Below are 21,516 nucleotides of genomic sequence, written 5' to 3'. Positions count from 1 at the left end.
AAGGGCTATAAAAACATTTGGAGGTCATCTGACCACTGAGAAAAAATTGTCATCAGAATAATGAGACAGTACTTGTTTACTTGCTATTACCTCCGATTTGGTAATAAATCTTGGTCATTCTCTATCATTAGAATAGAATTAGAATAGAATTCAACTTTATTGTCATTGCACATGCACAGGTACAGGGCAACGAAATGCAGTTTGCATCCATCCAGAAGTGCTTTAGTGATATAGATATATTACAATATATATTAGCAATAATATAGATATGTGAGTATATTACAGAAATGGGTCTATTATGGTATGTTATAATGTACACGGTATGAAGTATGTTGTGAATATTCTATAACTATAAGTATGTACAGGCTGTAGTGAGTACAAGCTATGTACAGGATATGAACAGGATATAAATATGAAAAACTATACAGAATATGAAATAAATAACTTTACAGAATCTGGGATATACAGCTATACAGAAATGGGAACTATGCAAGTTGTAAACAGTTGTAGGATTAAAGATTATCGAATGTACAGAATGATTATTTACACAGAGCTATACAGTAGTGCAGTTAAGATAAGTGAGGGTGTAGATAGTTTCTACAGAGGCTATAAAGTGCTAGTGGTTGTGAGTGGTGGTTCAGTCCATGTTATTATTGTGTGTTTGAGGGTACAGTTGTCCATTGTGGGTGTGTGTATGTTCAGTCCATGAGTTTAACGTGGGTCAGATGTCAGGAGGCAGAGTTCAGGAGTCTGACAGCTGTGGGGAAGAAGCTGTTCCGGTACCTGGTGGTCTTAGTCCGGAGGCTCCTGTGGCGCCTCCCAGAGGGCAGGAGGGTGAAGAGTCCATGTGATGGGTGACTGGGGTCTTTGATGATTTTCCCAGCCCTTTTCAGACACCGCTTCCTGTAGATGTCTTTTATGGCAGGAAGTGGTGCTCCGGCGATGCGCTGGGCAGTTTTCACGACCTTCTGCAACGCCTTCTGGTCCGAGGCAGAGCAGTTCCCGTACCAGACTGTTATACAGTTGGTCAGGATGCTCTCGATGGCGCAGCGATAGAAGTTCACCAGGATGTCTGAGGACAGGTGGTTCTTCCTCAGAGTCCTCAAGAAGAAGAGGCGCTGGTGAGCCTTCTTGACCAGCTTGGAGCAGTTGGTCGTCCAGGTGAGATCCTCGGAGATGTGGACTCCCAGGAACTTGAAGCTGCTCACACGCTCCACAGCCGTCCCCTTAATGTGGATGGGTGGATGTGGGTCAGCATTCCTCCTGTAGTCCACGATGAGCTCCTTGGTCTTCTCGGTGTTAAGCAGCAGGTTGTTTCTGTCGCACCACTCAGCCAGACGATCCACCTCCTCCCTGTAGGCGGCCTCATCGTTGTCACTGATGAGGCCAATCACCGTGGTGTCATCTGCAAACTTAATGATGGTGTTGGAACCATCAGCAGGTCTGCAGTCGTGGGTGAAGAGGGAGTAGAGGAAAGGGCTCATCACACAGCCTTTAAGGCCATTGAATGGGTCTACACAGCAAAGACCTAGAGGACCAAAATCAGTGAATCATGAATCAGACCTTGGTGGCTGTACTTTAAATTTTAATAGATTATTAACATGACCCCACTCTACATCCCTATAAAGTTATACCAGAATTCATTCAAAACTTTTGTGTTTACAGACAGAATGACACGCAAATGCTACCGAAAGTATCAGCTTGGGGAAGGTAACAAAATAAAATAAATAAACCTGCCAACAGACATGACAAAAGGAGTACAAGGAGATTCAAAGTGACGCAAAACGACCAGTAGTCAAAAAAACACACAGTACACAGTTGGAGACACAAATCACTGTGACAGACTGGCAGCTGATCAATCATTGATGTCATTGCTTCAGGTAAAACAGCAAAAATTCTCAGTTTTTCGAACTTTGCATTTTTCATGGGAAGAAAGCAGCTTTAAATTTTTTGATTTCTTTCTAGTTTAAAAAGTGCTTTGTTAATATGTCTGCATGATATTTATATATGTATATTTTATATAATAAGCTGTCTATTACAAATAAAATTTATTGTTGGTTGCAACCATATATGTCCACTAAGATCAGAGAATACAGCCATGTCTGTTAACTAAATTCTTTTTGTATTTTGACCAGTACCGACCCTCTCCTGATACTGCACATTGAAATCCAATAAGCTGTTAGATTCTTAGGAACATGCAGGCACCTTTTTGGTAACTGTGTCTTTTGAAATGGCACATAGTTACCATGAGGTCAAATAGGTAGCCTGAACTCATTAATTAGATGCAGACTGAACACTGTTGGCCCCTTAAAGGGAAAAGTACCAGATACATACTGTGTGTGATATATCTGATAACAGTATTGGGAATGGAAAAATGTTTGGGTTATCATGATTACAGTCCATCTAGTGGCCGTAGGAAGCAAAGCAGCTCAGACGTTACTCATTATATGTGGATGGGATAGCTAGCAATTACAGTGTTTCTGTACATGTCATACTTTCCATACATTACAAGACATTGCAATGTATCCTTATATATATTATATATATCCTTTATTAAACAGAATGAAACATAACGAAGGCTCTGCTGCAGTTATTTTAACTCTCCGCCTTTGTTCAGATTTCAAAGTACACATATACACACACACAGTTTTTTTTCCCTCTCTGTGAAAAACCAGACCTCTCGCAGCCTTCCCCTCATGCTTCAGCGTTAGATTCTACCACCTCCCAGCCCCCACCTCCCCACAACCCTTCTGGCTGCCTCCTCCTCTTCCTCCAACTCCAAAGTCCCTCATCCTCCCTTCCCTCCCCCCGGTGGCCTGTTGCCATGGAAGCTGATTGGAAGGATCACTCTGTCTCTCCCGCACATTACCACTCTATCCTTGCCAGGAGAAAATAGGGCAATTCAGGACACAAAACCAAAAGAAATATTCGTCTGGAACAACCAGTGCAGGTCATGTATTAGTTTCTGACATAAATATATTAAAAAAATGACACCTTATTATTATTAGCTTTAACTTTCTAAAACATGCACATTAATTCATGCAAAGCATTTGATACATATTGTAATGTGTGTGTTGCACTTTTGGTTTAAAACAAGAAACTATACAAAAAACAACCTGACTGATGTCAAACTGCCACACTTTTTAATCACGCTTTAAACTAATTATCAGAATGGCTCGTGGTGAGAGATAATCAGCTATTCGATCACATAATGCAGTGCAATTATCTTCCAACTGACAGATCATTTTATTCATTCATGTTTACGATTTTTGCACACCTTCCTTAAATGCGCTCATTAAAATTCATCCATAATTATCATCCAGGTCATAATATTGCAAAGCTAATTTAAAGAATAGGTTTCTGTATGAATCCATACTGTTTCCCCTTCGACTGATGAAACAATCATTTTAACTCGCTCCCTGGCTGTGTGCTCAAACTCAAGGCTGAGGCTCTAGCTTTATTCCTGATATTTTTCCATTCAAAGTCTGGCATTGCTATAGCAACTATGTTTAGGGACTTGTGGGGTAGGGGTTGGGTAGTTAATCATATTTTTCAAAAGCAACTGGCATGTATTATAATGTGAATTTTCCAAAGCACTATGTAAGGTACAATATAAACTGGTTTAAAAAGGCAATGGTGTGAAATTTCTACTTACTAATTGAGTGAATTTACTCATGGGTTGAATATATCCATACTGAGAGACTGTGTAAAGGGATGTTTGCTAAACAGCTGCAATTTGCTGGATAATTGCTAACATGGTAGGCAGTCACAGTAGCACTAGTCAACAAAAAAAAAAACCCTTTCAGTTTTCTCCTCTGTACTCTGCCCAGGCATTTTGTGCTCGTGCATGATTTCACCGGATAAAGTGAGAATAAACTATATAGTTAGCAGTTACAGTTAACAGGTTCACTAACAATGGAGGTTTATCTATTAGACATTTCAACTTAACAATTGTTTGTAAATCATTTGCCAACACCTAATCTATCCATCTTTCATGCACCACCCTTCGCTCACTTGTGAACAAGAAAACTGGGGGCAGCAACTCGTCCCTGACCTGAAAGAAGTACTGAGAACCATCCATCTGTCCATCTGTCCATCCATCCTTCCATCCATCCATCTTCTTCCGCTTATTCGGGACCGGGTCGTGGGGGCAGCAGTCTAAGCAGAGAAGCCCAGACCTCCCTCTCCCCAGCCACCTCCTCCAGCTTGTCCGAGGGAACACCAAGGCGTTCCCAGGCCAGCTGAGAGATATAATCTCTCCAGCGTGTCCTGGGTCTGCCCCGGAGCCTCCTCCCAGTGGGACATACCAGAGGTGTGGACTCGAGTCACATGACTTGGACTCGAGTCAGACTCGAGTCATTAATTTTATGACTTTAGACTTGACTTGAAAAAATGTTCTAAGACTTGTGACTTGACTTGGACTTTTACACCAATGACTTGGGACTTGAATTGGACTTGAACCGGTTTACTTGAAAAGACTTGATATTTTACCCCAAATATAAAATTTAACATGCATATTATATAGAGATTGAAAATGTGACGTCATTCACGGGTAGAACCGCAAAGGATTCTGGGAACTCGTGGCAAGAGGTACTAGCGCACACAGACTTTCAATTGAAATCAGTTATACAGCGATAAAAAGAAACACAAAAATGGCAAGAAGCTGTTGTATTATTAACTGCAATAGCCGGTCGCATGACAGCCACGGGAAGCCGACGGGTAAAGAGATCGGTTGTTATCAGATTACGTCGTTGAAGAGAAATTGTTCGAGCCATGTTTCCGAAGTAACAAAGACGCGACGGATGGCCTGGATTGCAGCCATTCAAAGACCAAATATAACGTCCCAGAACACTCCAGCTCACAGGTTAGTCTGCTCCAAGCATTTACACGAAGGTCAGTGTTTTTTAGTAGTTAATACGTCATTTTCATTACATAATTGGTGATATAGGTTACAAGCAAGTCTGGCGCTGAACAGAAATTGTCGCGCTATGCTCCTTTGTTTATTGTGCATAAATAGTGAATTGTCCTGACACAATATTGTGTTTCGCTTCTGTTATTATGGTACATAACATATTATGGACAAAAACATACTTTTATTCACAGGATAAAACGGGTTTTTTTGTATCACTAATTGCCCAGTACGATTACAGCATACAATATTATTGTCACTGCTACATTTCTGTGATGCTACCAGAAATTATTTCCACTACTAATTAATTATCGTTGAGCTCAAAGGTCCTATTAATAAACGGTTAAGGAATGTGTATTTATGACGACGATTTGTGAGACTGGTAAACTTATGATACGTACGATGGTCTTTCGTTCTACACGGTGCGTTTCAAGGTCCTGCACCCATCCGTCGGTAAACTGTACCTGGGCTTGTTGCAGTGACCTGAAGTTACTAAACTTCATGAGTGTATGCACTCACTCCAAGAACCGTATAATTATAAATATGCATATAAATATGCTACGATGAGATAGCTGACTTCATCTAACTAGCAAATGTTGTCCAGGCTATGTTGGTGATACAGTTTTTTTTTAATGTGTATGATATTTTTGTCATGCGATTTTAAAGCCGGTCCTACAACCGCATCCAAGAATAACATGCAGCTTATCTCAGAACTGTCGGTGAAAACTATTCTTGGAGCTAGGTTTAATTGAGCTGCATTTTAAAGAGGTGCAATTTCACAATTTGTGTATATTTTCTAAGTTCACTATTTTGTCATGTGTTGAGAAAAACACAGATTTAAAAATTACATGGTCTAATATTTACATTTAGCATAACTGCAACATGCTTTTTTTCGTTTTTTTGAATGACTCGAAAGGACTTGAAATTCAAAGTTTCAGACTTGTGACTTGACTCGGACTTTTACACCAGTGACTTGAGACTCGACTCTGACTTGCCTGACATTACTTGAGACTTGACTTGAGACTTGAGGATAAAGACTTGAGACTTACTTGAGACTTGCAAAACAATGACTTGGTCCCACCTCTGGGACATACCAGGAACACCTCACCCAAGAGGCGCCCAGGAGGCATCCTTGTCAGATGCCCAAACTGCACCAGTTAGCGGGCTCCATTAGCATCATGGAGGTGCTAACTCCTGCTACCCTACACTTGGCTGCATACTACTATCTGTAGGTCACTGCCTGATGAACCTAAAGAACCACATCATCTGTAAAAAGGGAAACTAAGGCCAACAAAGCAGAGCCATTTTCCTACACCTAGAAATTCTGTACATAAAAACTATGAAAACTATTGTTTAAAAGGCAGTGCTGGCAGACTCATACTTCAACTGGCAGTACTTACTAAGCTTTCACCACAGTGACAGAACGGTTTGTAACAACAGGCCAGATACCTCATATTCTCAAAAATCCTCTAAAAGAAACCACAAGGAATTCAGTCAAATGCCCCCTTCAAGATCACAAATCATATGCTGGCTGGTTGGGCAAACCCCACGCACCCTCGAATATCCGCAACAGGATAAAGAACCAGTCACCTGTTCTGCCACCAGTTTGAAAACTGCATTGTTCAACTAAATTCGAGAACTTACATATGGACTCTCCTCACTAATATCCAGGAAGATTCCTTATTAGGGCAGCTGAGGAGTGTGAGCCCTTTCAATGTGAACACACCCTATGGCCTTTCCTAAAAAGGGGAACCACATTTACTCAAGCCTGCTAATCCAGAGTCCCCGACCCAAACCCCTATGCAGAGATGTGTCAACCAAGACAGTCCTAAAACATTTAGAGTTTTAAGGAAATCTGTGCACATCTGAGCTAACAAGGAGCTATTTTCCGTTAACAGTGACTGTATTCCAGTGATGTCCTAGTCTTTCCCCTAATTAAGAGAGTCTGCTTCTTTTACAGAAGTTGTGACAGTGAGATACTGACACACCTTCCACCGTCTGATTAATGACTCAGCTGAAGCCAGCAGTACCCATCCCCATTTTATATACAGTAGTTTGAGCAGAGCACTGCTTTTCCCCTCTGATTCACCTGACAAGTTGCCAAAATTGCTCTGAGGCCCAAAGTCTGTAATTATAATGTAAGAAGGGGAGGTTATGATACTCCAATACAGCCCACACCTCTGGTAATCAGTTGTGTTCCCTTTCCCCTAAAATACCCTAAAGATACCTGCATGTAAATTACATAAACACGCTCAAAGTAGAATTTTGTGTCTCCTTTTTGAAAAAAGGGTACAGTATCAAATACAGTACAATATGTTTCTACGTTCCTCTAAAACTAGCTATTGTCAGCTTTTTGTAGTACCTACTAGTACTTAATTAATAAAAATTACAACCTAAATTTTAGAACAACAACATGACTCCAAGATTCCTCACAGTCTTACTGGAAGCCAAGGAAATGCTATCCAGTGTATCCTATTAGACACCCTTTTGTTGAAAGATTTTTCGAGTATAATAGTCTTTGTTTTATCTAAATTTAGAAGCAGCAAATTAGAGGTCATCCAAGCCTTAACATGTTTAAGACACTTCTGTAGTTTAACCAGTTGGTCTGTGGCATCTGGCTTCATAAATAGATAAAGCTGTGTATCTTCTGCAAATGCTACCGCTTCTAATAATACTGAATAATGTAAATAGAACTGGTCTTAGCACAGAACCCTGTGGAACGCCATAATTAGCCTTAGTGTGTGACTAAGACTCCCCACTTACATGTGCAAACTGGATATTTATATGATTCAAACCACTGCAGTACAATGACTTTGAGAGATACACTGAGGTCTAACAGAACAAGAACAGAGATCAGTCCACTGTTGTCCATAAGATTATCCCTAACCTTTATGAGTGTGTTCTCTGTACACTGTTGTTCCAATGCTCACGATACTTTTAGCATGGTAAAAATGTTATTTCCATCAACAATTTAGTTTGTTAGTGACAGAAAGATACATTATATGCTATATATATTACCATGTCAACTAAAATGACATTATTTTAAAAGTCAAAGTCTCATTGAAATCAACATCTCTTTCAAAAATCTTGTTTTTCCTCTTAAATCCTCAGATCTCGTTATCATATTGTAAGTCAAATGGGCTTTAGAAACAAAAACAAGAAATGACACAAAGCAAAACGCACATCGCATTTTCATTCTAACTACTCCAGCAAATGTATAAATTTCAGATAGTAGTTAGCCAACCTGATATCACCTTGTGCAGTAGCAGCAAAATTTAATGCATATACTTTTACTTCAAAAATTCTGCTGAAGAATGGAAATAGGAGGTAGTTCACATAGCACAACCTCCATGTTCAACCCCCACTCCATCACACCCACCACCACATCTACTACTCCTCCTTTCTCTCTGTGATCTCATAGGGCTTGCTTCACCTCAGTCAAGCTCCAGTGCTTCCAGCCGGCAGCAGCACCAAGCTAACAAGTATTTGTGAGGAGAGAGAAAGAAAGAGAGAGAGGGTGAAAGGGAGGGAGAGAGAGGAAAGGGGTGAGCAGAAGCAGAAGAGAATCAGGCAGTGAGGGACCTCAGAGTATGAGCATATAGAATGAATGCGGAAAGAAAGAAGGCATAAGATAGCGATAGAAACAGAGGTGCTCAGTGCTGCACAATAGTGCCAGAAGCTGCTTTAAAAAAAGAAAGAGAGAGAGCTGGCATCATGGCAACGCTCACTGCATCATCACGACACATGGGGATGTTTGGCTGCTGCTGGTGAATACTGTGTGATGCAGAGGAGAGAGTCAAATAGGACTTCCTGGAAACCAAAGGCAAGCTAAGGAAACAGGTCAGTGACAGTCATAGAGACTCACAAAAAGCCTTTATAGTATCAAACAACACGGGCTCTGTGAGTTTTCACATTACAGGATAATGCTAATTTACAATTGTCAATAAGAATTCCCATGCCAGGGACTGGGATGTGGACATGTATGGAGAGTGGGAGGATGCGCTTACATGCAGATGTTTGAGCAGGCTTTTAGATGTGTGTGCATGTGTGTGTGTGTGTGTATACTCTGTCAGATCTCAACGACAGATGTTAAGGTGAAAGAAAAACCTTCTGTGGTATCAAATATACAGAAACATGTCACGGTGTCTTCTATTACAAATCTTTGATTTCATTGTTCTTTCTGAAAATAAGAGGACAGAAGCATACGTGGGAGCCTGGAGATGGAAATTGGAACATTTTATGATACCAAGAGGGAAGAGAATGGTGGGGAATGAGGGAATACAGGAGAAGTCACAGAAAACAAAAACTGAATAGCAGCAGGTTGTAAGGGAAGGGAGACAATGCCTGTCAGCAAGGGAAAGCTTGGCCTAGCATTAAGCTATGTCGTATATGATGGAATCCAGCATCAGTCCAAGCAGTCAGCTCAACAATCTTTATGAATTTCAAATGTAACCATCAACTGTCAAAAGACACCCCTCTCCTGATTAGCTGTGCTTCCAGTATGTGGGGGAGAACTCATAGTGTGTAAAATAACCTCTTATCTCCCTCGAGAGTTGGTGTACTTTCAATTTCCTATAGAATCAACCAGTATGAAAAGAAATATCAGTTCATTAAAATTTTAATGAGCTCAACACATCATCTGTGAAAAATTCTCCCCATTTTTGAGGTATCACAGAATTTGGCAAGGTCACTGGAAAACACCCAGTGGTGGGGAGACAGTTTCTGCATAAGGCAGCCAAATAACTAGACTGGATTTCTTGAAAAAAAAAAATTTAATGAGCCCAGCTTAGCAGGTTTAAAATGTAGGTTTTACATTGGTGAAATCTAAAATCGTTGTTCCTTGCTTTGTTTATTTACATGTTCAGTACAACATTTTGTATTATGTTCTTTATAATTAAGCAGTACTGTGTCCATTTCATAGTGTCAAAGATAACACAGATCCAAGACATCTGTCACTGTCAATGAATGGAAAAGACGGGGATTTATATCACCCTTTTCTGGTTTTATACTTCAATGTGCATTTACCTTTTTAACTCATATTCATGCAGTACTTTTAATGTATATAATGTAATGCATGCCCACACCTACAGCCAAATAGAGCAAGGCACTATTTATGCAACACATAACTAATGCACTACCATGCTGCCTACTATCTCATTGGACAAGAAGTTCTCGTCTTCTTGGTTTGTTGAGGAAAGTATTCTTTTGTCCAAAATAAGTCAAACATGAATGAATGGTGCTACCTGACCTGGTTTGAACATGGCCATTGGAAAGAAAGGATTCAACTTGTTAAAACAAAACAAAACAAAACAAAAAGAAATCGGCTAAGTGGCTCCAATTTTCCAGCATTATTATGAACATAGAATAGAATAGAATAGAATAGAATAGAATTCAACTTTATTGTCATTGCACATGCACAGGTACAGGGCAACGAAATGCAGTTTGCATCCATCCAGAAGTGCTTTAGTGATATAGATATATTACAATATATATTAGCAATAATATAGATATGTGAGTATATTACAGAAATGGGTCTATTATGGTATGTTATAATGTACACGGTATGAAGTATGTTGTGAATATTCTATAACTATAAGTATGTACAGGCTGTAGTGAGTACAAGCTATGTACAGGATATGAACAGGATATAAATATGAAAAACTATACAGAATATGAAATAAATAACTTTACAGAATCTGGGATATACAGCTATACAGAAATGGGAACTATGCAAGTTCCCATTTCCCATATGCAACATGGTGATGGACCTGTTCTGTATGATGACCTCCGCTTGTCAAGAAAACCTAACATGCTTGTAAACATAACTCATCAAAGCTTTGTTGAGATTTTTTGGTGCAACGATAATCCACTTGTACTGAAATACTGAAGTATCATTATGCTCTCTCACTGCTGCCTTTAGTTCCATTAGCCTTCATCACTAAATGCGTGACAGTTGTGGCTCAGTTAATCCAAGCCATCCAAAATGGTAAAATTTAGTAACATAGATCATAGATCATCTCTTTACAGTGAGCTGTAAATTCTAATTAGTTGACATTACTAAAAAGAAACATCCAAGCTGACTGCCTTAAAAACAAGCTGAATAAATGTAAGTTTTTCTATGAGAGGATTTTATTTTTGTAGTTTCAAGTTTAAGTAACAAAATTTAAACTCCACAGAATACTTAGTATTTCATACATATTGCACAGGGGATCCCGATGGCAGAAAACACATTTTGTCTGTTTACAAAGAAGCAATTATAAATAAATAAAGTAAACATAAGAAAGAGATGACCAGTTACTAGCCAACTGTTCATAGTAACTGTATTTGAAAAAACTGTAGGTAGAGAGCGAGGTAAATTTGATCAGTCTAGATGTCATAATCGTTCAATGATGAAGATACATGAAGTCGACTAATTTTGTGCCCTGGCTTTACAAGAAGAAAATAAATAAATTATATTAAAAAGCAAATATGAGAAGAAATTGTTTTTTCATCACAATAAATGAGTCACATTTGACATGTAGAACTGCACTGTGAACAAACAGATTATGACATTCTGAAACGTTCAAAGTTATAGCACAAATGAGCTCTCAAAGAAATAAAAAACCCTCCATACTTGACAATATATTTATTAGTTACTCACTGGAGAAGGAAAATTCACAGGTTTTTTGTAACAGTCCACCAGTCCTGTCGAAATACTAATAGCAACTTAGGTTTTACAGAAGTTATAGTTTGCAGTTTTTTAATGAAAGGACTCCATGAAAACAAGTTTGCTTGTGTGTTTGAAAATACAAATAATTTCCATGTCCAGTACAAATTAAATTGATGTCTTCTATAAATTTAAATGTGCTTTGCTCAGGTCTAACCAGTTGGAGGAACCACAGGATGAGTGGGATCCTGAAGAGGAAGCTTGATGATGACCCCGCCCCTTATTTGTCAGTGCAAGGGTCTGATGATGATGAGGTATCCTGCAGTGACAGTGGTAACAGCAGTGACAGCCTCAACCATTCTGTCCCCTCCAGCTTGCTGGATGGTAAGACATCACTACCACATAACTTCTGTTTTGTGTTCATTTAACAAAGTGAAATTGCTGTTGTGATCTGCAATTTGCTGACTCCTTTAATCCTCTACTTTAAACCTAATATATGTGGTGACAATTTGATTTATGAGTAAAGAAAACAATGTTTTATCTCAACTGGTTTGTGTCCTCTTTACCATTTTATGTTTAAACTGGGAGTCATATACTTTCATCTGGTGTGGAGTCCCGCAAGGATCAAGTTTGGGACCACTTTTTCTTATGTTCACTCCAGCATATAACCACAAAAGTATAAGTAGTTTTGTTGCTACATCAAGGTTGTCTTACTTAATGTTACAAAAATAGAAAAAGAAACAAAGGGGAATAAAGGCAATTAGTGTGTATAGCCTGGTCAGTATGGCTTTTTCTGTATTTGTTATACTGTTACATTACACTTTAATATGCCCTTGTTTAAAGCCTACAGTCACATAATAAGATATTTAAACTCTGTTTAAAGCTTTAGTCATGGAAACTTGTTGGCAAAAGTTATGCTTTAACTAGCATTTAGTAGCGCCTCTATCAACAAATCTTTTGGAGTTTTTTGGTTTGTTTTTTGATTTAGTAACTGTCAACCCTCTCGGTTTTAATCTTAGCCTCCATCCAGCAGCAGTCAAAGCGACTACGAGGTCATAATGTGCACTTTGAAAGCGTCACAGTCTACTATTTCAACCGGCGGCAGGGTTTTACCAGTGTACCCACACAGGGAGGCAGCACCCTGGGGATGTCACCACATCACAGTGGGGTGAGGCAATTCACTCTCAGGGAGTTTGCCATGGAACAGAAACGGAGCCACCGGAAGATGTTGAGGGACCATCTGAAAGAGGAGAAACTTAATGCCATCAAACTCAAAGTCAGTACAAGGAGTCGATGAATCTTTATTTATCCCAGGGGTTATAATTTCTGATATCCATGGTTCAGTCTTAATTTGTTTGTTTCTATTTGTTTTCCTATCCTCCAGCTGACCAAGAATGGTACTGTGTCATCTTTGGAAGCAGATACACTCACAATCGATGACATTTCTGAAGATGACCTGGATGTGGACAACACAGAGGTGGACGATTACTTTTTCCTCCAGCCTCTGACTACTAGAAGGCGCCGTACTCTTCTCCATGCCTCTGGTGTCCGTCGCATTGATGTGGAAGAGAAGCATGAATTGCGTGCCCTGCGCATGTCCCGGGAGGAGTGTGGGTGTCGCTGCCAGGGAATATGTGATCCTGAGACCTGTGCTTGCAGCCTGGCCGGCATTAAGTGCCAGGTAAATGGAACTGTGGTGAGGCCCAGCTATAATACTAAAATGTTGTCAATGTCTGTCTGTGCAGTAAAATGTTAAATTTGGCTATTTTCATTGCATAAGTTGGCATACAAGTTTCCACCCATCCATCAGTTTTCCAGTTTAGAGTCCTGGTGTCTATCCCAAAAACCGTGAGAGGCAGGGTACAGACTCTAGAACAAGTCTGTAACCATTTTCAAATTTCACAAGTTACTTATTTAAGCAGTTATTTTTAAGAATTATTTGAAAAACGGTCTCTGGTGCCATTTCATTGCCATTTATACCTGCATTTGTAATGGTGGATTAACAGTTGTTATTCTAAGGAGGGAAACCCTCCAAAAAACGGACGGAGCAGTGGAGCAGCCAAGGGAATAGAACTATATAAAAACTGTATCACTAAAATATAATTTATTTTACAAAAACAGTTAAAATTTTAAAATGAATTAAAACAACCGTGGCCAGGGAGAACACACAATAAAAACTAATAAAACATAAGCATTAAAAGTCCAGTGTCGTCAGCCACAACGTTAAAATCCAGGAAATCGGAGCGGGGCAAGGAAAAGCCCGGCGGCGTCACCAGCCGTTCCCGTCTGTCTCTCCACTCCAGAATACTAGAAGAGAGGAGCAGCGACAGTCACCGTTCTTTCTAGTGAGCCGGGTTACTGCAGCACGTGGGACTTACACCGGAAATGGGCATAGCTCCTAACTCTGCCCGCCGCTTTTCTGTGTCACGCCAGCACTGTGGTCTTGCCGTGGGAGGTAGGGCGCTGTCTCGCTGCCAACTAATTCCCCACCATAGCATCCTCTGGCATCCAGCTATTCCTACAGCAGCACAGCTCCCTCTGCCTCTCACGCACTAGCCATTGTATGCCCTCGCCACGTACTGCACACCAACCCACACCAACCTGCACCAACGCCGCCTGCCACCATCTACTCCGCCATCTCTCCTGCTCTGTCTCTCATGCCTCCTCTCTGTGGTCTGCCAGGCCCTCTTATTCACCTCTGTGCCCTCCCAGATGCATCCAATTAGTGATTAGAAGTGGGCAGAGTCTCACCGGGACAAGTTAATATATACAATAAAAACATGCAATAAAACCATAAGAATAAAACACTCCACATAGAAACACAGTAAAACACAGCAAACATGCAAAGCAAAACAACTTCAAAACAAAGTCCTCCCCTGGATGACACATTCTTTCAGATCACTTTCAGCTAGTCGTGTAGAAGTCAAAGTGTAAGAAGTCCCTTGTTCCCTTGGTTCATGTTTTCAGTGAACACTCTTCTGATGAGTTTGTGGTTGCAAGTTGCTGATTTCAAGTCTTACTGAATAGAACTAGATATTTATTTTCTACATGATGTTTTTATTTGTGTCCTGAAGAAAAATAAAGTTATGCTTTAGCAACAGCTAACTCTATGCATCGCTAAAGTATGAGTGTGCATTGTCCACCGTTTCACTGTCACATCCACCCCACATTTGTAACATCACATAATAAAAAACTGAGATGATGCTGATCAAAATGCTTTAGGCTACAAAACTGGGACCAGTGGCAGAGAGCTGTCACATGTCCATCTTTTATGTACAGTCTGTGCATGCTCAGATGGACGTTTTAAAGCCCCGTCCTTCTGATTCTTAGAACATCAGGAATGTTATTTTGTGTTATGCATTACTGAATTCATACAAAAAGATCTGGAGCTTTAGGCATGATAGTCTTTTTTTCAGACACATAAAAGTAAATCTTGAGTGATTAAGGTGTTCTGGCTTCACAAAGTTTGGCTGCACGCTCTTGTTTAATGATATTAATAACACTCTGAGTAGAATCTGCTGTTTCTCTTCATGCATGATCAGCTTTGATTGGCAGCTCACTTTAATTTGCTTGTGTTCTGCACTGTGTATCACTCTGTCTGTAGGTGGATCGCATGTCCTTCCCTTGTGGTTGCACCAAGGAAGGCTGCAGCAACACCACGGGACGCCTGGAGTTCAACCCGGTCCGGGTGCGCACCCACTTCCTGCACACTATCATGAAGCTGGAGCTGGAGAAGAGCCGCGAGGAGCACTATCAGCAGCCAGAGCAGCTTGTAACCAATGGCAACAGTTACCACGGAGACTCCACCTTGGTCCAGCAGCAGCAGCAGCAGCCAAACCTGCAGTTTCCACTGATGAGCAGCACGCAGCACATTCACATCATGCAGCTTCAGAACACAGGTGACACTGAGTCACATCTGGATGAGGAAGAAGAGGAAGAAGAGGCGGAGGAGGGAGAAGAGGAAGAAGATGACGACGAGGAAGAAGAAGATGAAGCTTATGATGAAGATGGCAGCAGTGTTTGCAGTGGGCTGTCGGACTGCAGCACACACAGCTTGGAAACAATTGACCCTGAGGAGGGAGAAGAAGATGAGGAGGATGAGGATGAGGAAGATGATGAGGAAGAAGAGGAGGAGGAGGAGGAAGAAGAAGAAGGAGATGAAGACGATGAGGAGGAAGAGTGGGATTGTTCACTACATGGAACAAATCCTGCACCCTACTCTGTTCCACTTCCTTCTGTGATGAGTTACTCTAACAGCACACTCATGAACCTCAGTAACCTCTTCCACACCACTCCACCCATGCAGCACTATCAAAGAAACAGCTCTGTGAGCGACACGCCTGCTTTCCACAGTGAAAATGTCAGCAGCACACCCACGCTCCCCACAGTAGAGTCTGCATTAGAACTAAACACAGAACTCCACTGCCAAACAGAGCAGCACAGCACTCCTCGCCATTTCTCGGAGTCCCTGCCACTCCAAACTTGCTCACATGTAGAGACGCGTGATGCTAACACTGCCCCTGCTGGTGTACTTGATGAACAACCTCATTCAACAGACCTCCGGAACAATCCAGACTGTCATGACACTCAGGCTGAGCATCCTGCTGAGTCTGAGGAGCAGACAGGGGAGGAGAGAGCAGAGCCTGCACAGGAGGAAACAGGACCGCAGACACATGGTCAAATGACATCATCAAAGAGTGTCTGAAAAGAGAGATCAGTTAACATATGGAAATATGCGGTCAAGAATTGAAGTTTGCTTTATTCATGATAAACGCACTTTCAAAGACAGAATGAGTCACGTATTTGACACAGAAAAAGACAGATAGATGGTACAGTGCTGTGAACATTTGTCTTCTTTACATTTTTCAGACATCAGTAAATAAACAATAAAGTTTAGAAATTATGATTTCAGTTATTAAGGGAAAAAAGGTATCCAGGTCTCTATTGTCAACAATAAGAAAGACAGTATTGCAAAGATAGCATCTGTGAGATAGTTCCAAAGAGAAAATCATCGCTAACCAAAGAGACATTGGAATTTGCCAATAAACATCTTGGTGAACCACATGATTGGTGATTTTTGGTGAAATACTCTGTGGGCTGACAAGACCAAAGTTGAAATTGTTGGAGGTTTGAGTCCTATTACATAAAAATAACACAGCATGTTATAGAAAGAACATCATACTAACTGACAAACATGGTACTGGTAGAGTGATGGTTTGGGCCTTCTTGCTGCTTCAGGACCTTGACGACTCCAAAAATCCTAAATATCTGGCCATCCGTTTGTGGCCTGAGGCTCACTCGGGTTATACTGCAGGACAAAGATCCAAAACACATCAGTAAAAACTCTGAATGGCTAAATAAAAATCCCCAAATGATGTTTTTGGAGTCGCCGAGGTGCTGAGGAGTGATTGAGGTGCTTTGGCATGAGCTTAAATGCTCAAAAAACCATTCACTGTTGCTGAATTCAAACAATTCTGCAAAGAAAAGCAAGTTTGAATTCCTCCACAGCAATGTGAAAGACTCATTGCCAGTTAGTGCAAATGTGTGAGTGCAGTTCTTGCTGCAGAGGGCGGCACAACCAGTTTTTAGGTTTAGGACGCAATTATTTTTTCACATGGTACCAAGTAAGCTTGAATAGCTTTTTTTAATCCTAATAAATGAAATCATCATTTAAATAATTGAAATTTAATTTACTCAGCTTTTCTCTGTCTAATATTAAAATTTGTTTGATGAACTGAAACATGCAAGTGTGACAAAAATGCAAAGAACAAAAACCCCAGCGGCAACTAAAGAAATCAGGAAGAGAGCAAATACTCTTTTTTTCACAGCACTGTAAAATTTAAGTTCACGTTGTCTCTAAACTGTTCTAGGAACGTCAACTTGGACTAAAGAGTATAAAAATTTAGGAAAAAGTTCATCTTTATCACTCAGTCAATCAATCAATCAGTGTTTCTGTACCTGTAACTATATAGCATACAGTTTATGGCTTGTTGTACAGTCTTTGGTCATTACCGCATGTTGGTCATTCTGGTTGTGACTGGCATCTATGACAAGTCAAAATTAGATTTGGAGGTGCTTGTTTTGTTTTGGGGTTTTTTTGTGTTGTGCCACCATCTTATTGTTGATGGTAATGATTGTTCAATTCTGTCTGTATCGCATGTGATCGGCTTACCGAAGAAGTTTATCATCTGTCAAGTGAGAGACATGAAAGTTAATCTTCCCATGTTAGCATACCTAGAACAACTTGTAGGAGTGTTTGCAGCTTGCCAAAGGGCTGGGTATGGTCACAGGCACAAGCACATGTGACTTTGGACCAGGAAACTGTTTTACATCTCGTGACCGTTCACTTTCAGCTACTGTTTGGTCAGGCTTTTGCAGCTTTAAACATCTATTAGAAAGCTTTGTTCTCTAAATTACCAAGACTACAGGTGCATATGCACACAACCACTAGTAGTGCATACTAACACAAGGCCATTCCTACCCTGATTGCCAGTATGATCGCTCTGTGCTGTGCCTGGGCATATTTAAGGTGGTACAGCTGTCCTTGAGTGTGGATGCTCTTAAAATTATGGGCGGACTTGCCATAGGCTCCATTGCCTTGTCTGTACAAGGCAATGGAGCCTATGGTAAGTCCGCCCATAATTTTAAGAGCTAAGATCCTAAAAAGCAAAACTATAGGCGTGTGTTACATTGCAGGAAGGTCCCCTGCCACAGTTAGGACGAATTTTTTTTAATATTGAACCTTGAATTATTTATTCATTCTGTAGTTCAGCTTAACTTTACAAAGCTTTTTTGTGGTTTTCGTTAGAGATCTCAAGATTACTATAACAGTCAACCCTCACAACTCAAACAGCTACAGCAGGCATTTGTTTTGACTGTACAAAATAGTCAAAGACATGCCAACAGAGAGAAAATGAGCAAACAGCTTATCAGAAGACATGTAACATGGTCCGATATCTTCATTACCACCAACTCTGATTTGTATTTTGTGCTATTTTGCAAATGTTAGCATGCTAAGAAACCAAATGAAGATAACAAACATTACATAGCCTAACTGCTAAACATCAGCATGTTAGCAGTGCTGACATGTTACCATGCTGATCTTAGTATTTTGTTCAAAGCACTGCTATACACTGCTAATATACTGTACATGTCTCACCCCTAAAACTATCACAAAATGTTCACCATTAAGTTAAGCTCTTAAAAGAGCATATATTTAGATTAGAGAATGGTCTGTCTGTGCATTACTTATTAGTTTACAGTGATAATTGTGAACATCAGTGATGAAACTACTTCTGCTTTTTTCCAGTGAGAATAATCAATACTGTCAAAAACTGGGGGCCACGTGTTCTGTATCTTCCTTTTTACACAATGCACATTTTCATGAAAGTGTGAATAAAATCAATTTTAACACCCACTGTAGTTTAAGAGTTCTTTATTAATTGTGCTCTGTCTTTTGTACACTCAAAAAGTTCATAAAATCAAATTTAAATTGTGTAATTATATAATGCTGCCAGCAGGTGGCATCTATTTATTTCACTTGCATGCTGCTGATATATCTGGACATGATCATGGGTGTTAGAATACTTTTTTTTTACGTCATCAGTGTGTTCTTTTCTTCCTCAGTATAAACTGTGACATTGGTTTAGCCAAGAACCTTTGTTCCTTGTCAATGTGAAAAACACGAGGTGAACTAATTTCTTCTGCAGTGATAGCTGAAAAAAAGATCTGTAAAGTTAATCTGGACATTTAGATGTCAGCACACATCTGTGCTTTTCCATTTAGACAACAGTCTGACTAAGTGCTGTGTCATCATGCATGCAATTCGTTTTCTTTAATACACCCCACCAGTTCTTCCAGTGGACCTCTAGAGAGCAGTGGTGAGCTAGCAACACACTGACACCTTCAATGGGTGAGGCTGAGCTCAGACTGGAGAAAGAGGAAGTTCTGCATTATTGGCCAGCCTATTCATGTATAGAAATATTTTCATGGCTTGCTGCACACACAACACCTGCAGCAGGTGCTGTGTTAAGTTGAGGCTAAACAAACATTTGGCAGTCCTTCGTGATCCTCCGACAATGATGAGAACAATACACTGGATCTGAGCTGGAACAAGGCCACCATGTGACTTCTCCCATTTCTAATATAATTTAACGTGTGCTGAGGGTTGAAGGAGGGGGTGACTGCTTGTCTATTTGCCAGCAAGGTATTGTGGGTAAGCAAGCCCAGAGACTGCTGATCAATCACAGGCAAGGGAGCTGTGATGTTAGGTTGCTAGGCAACAGGCAGGGAGAAGCACAGAGCAGCAAAGCACTGGAGGGGTTGCTGGGTGGGGGTTGTCTCAGCTCTTCACCTCTTCTTCCTGTGGGTCCCAGCACAAGATTTTCCTTCTTATACACGTCTGTGTGGATCTTGTATTCAGTAGTACTTGATTCTGCATAATGTGGGGAAGACACTGTTGTGTGGTTGGGAATCACTATGCAAGCAATTCACAACAAAAGAGAGGCTATTCATACACCAGAGATTTCAAGCGTTGGATCTTGATTAAGTCTGAATCAAAGCTACAGCTTTGGGGATTTAGACTGCATAAAAACTAGAAAATAAAAGCTTTACCCTAATTAATTTATTTGTTATTTTTAGCTAAAGGTTTAAAGTAACTACCAAAAAAATGTATGTAAGAGGTGAATAGAACACATCGATGAAGGAAGCCTATTGATATTAAAGAAGAAGTGAATGATACGATCAACTTCATAATTTTTATAAACTAGCAGTAACCCAGGCTTTCTGAACATCTCTCAAAGTTTTTCTTTGGGTATTTGCTGCTTTTTCACTCATTTTCAGTGCAGTCCTTGTATCTGCCCATCTTTAGAGCAAGCCCTTTTCGTTGCTATGTCACTTAACACTGACCTATGAATAATAGGTTCAAAGTGTGAACCAGTATTCTGTCTACGTATAACTGACAAACCAATTTTAGGCACTTTGTTAAATTTAATAGCAGCCTGTCATGAAAAACATGTAATTTGTTCCACTTTCTTTAGTTGAATCTACAAAAGAAATGCCAGAGATATCACAGTTTTGCACACATAAAATAGTTTTTTTTCACCAACAAGGTGATTCTCAAAGAGCTATTTGGCAAAACATTTGGCATAAATCAGAAGGTGTGTGATGCTGATAAAAACTGGGGAAAATGGACAAGTGGAGGACAAAAGAAAAAGTGGCAGGCCTAAAAAAAACAAACAAACTATCGACTACACATGAGTATCTAATAGTATCTGAAAGACGTGTCTTAAGTGAACCAGAGCCCAGAGAAGCCTAAGAGAATTCAACCTGTGCTGATGAATAAAGGTTGTCAAACTAAATAACCCTTCAAGCTCATTATAACTTGCTTACTTATTTCCAAAAATTGCTGTTTTACTAACCAAATATAAAGAAATGAGTGGTGGCAAACTACCATTGCACAATACTGTATTTAATAAGTGCTTTCTAAGACTTTAAAATGTGAACTGCTATGAGAATATTTTCAAGAGTCCCAGTTGTCTACATTCAACACAGATTACTTAAGCTGAAAACAGATAGTCACCTCAGCAGCAACGTCTCTATTTAAGCCTATTGAATATGCTGAGCCACTTAACTCTTTCCATCTTCATTCTAGCCTCCAAATGTGTTGTGCATGCAAAATATGCTTCCCAAAACAGGTTTTATTTTGAAAATCTAGGTGTTTACTTTTTAGTTGCCACATCTTTGGTTATAACAAAAAAAAAAGTCACTTGTCACATTTTGCAAATCGATACAGTCAGGTGTAACATGTACTTGAATCACATGAAAGATCCTGTTAAACCTGTAATGCAATCATACTTCAGGTTCAGATCACAGATCAAAGAGCTGATGGCACACACATATGAGCAAACTTTTAGACCCTGAAAGAAAAGACAAGGAAGGAAGTGGAGAAAATAAACAAGCA

At 40.1% G+C, this 21,516-nt stretch overlaps 1 protein-coding gene across 2 annotated transcripts; it reads left to right on the top strand.

Moving 5' to 3' along the window:
- The first annotated feature begins 8,346 nt into the window (after positions 1-8,346).
- Positions 8,347-18,140, top strand: LOC146547632 (uncharacterized). 2 transcript variants are annotated; one of them, XM_085265663.1, is made up of 5 exons: positions 8,347-8,749; positions 11,766-11,939; positions 12,575-12,831; positions 12,940-13,236; positions 15,160-18,140. In XM_085265663.1, exons 2-5 carry the CDS (start codon positions 11,792-11,794, stop codon positions 16,258-16,260), a joined length of 1,803 nt encoding a protein of 600 aa, XP_085121789.1. In that variant the 5' UTR covers positions 8,347-8,749; positions 11,766-11,791; the 3' UTR covers positions 16,261-18,140. The 2 variants fall into 2 exon arrangements, with proteins under 2 accessions (XP_085121789.1, XP_085121788.1); XM_085265662.1 differs by having other exon boundaries at positions 12,940-13,251.
- The last annotated feature ends 3,376 nt before the right edge of the window (positions 18,141-21,516 follow it).

Source organism: Mchenga conophoros, linkage group LG23 (assembly GCF_057382185.1).
Source record: "Mchenga conophoros isolate Kocher_MC1m ecotype Shallow Benthic linkage group LG23, M_conophoros_male_GT1.1, whole genome shotgun sequence".
Lineage (NCBI taxonomy): Eukaryota > Metazoa > Chordata > Actinopteri > Cichliformes > Cichlidae > Mchenga > Mchenga conophoros.
This window is presented reverse-complemented; position numbering and strand designations above follow the sequence as displayed.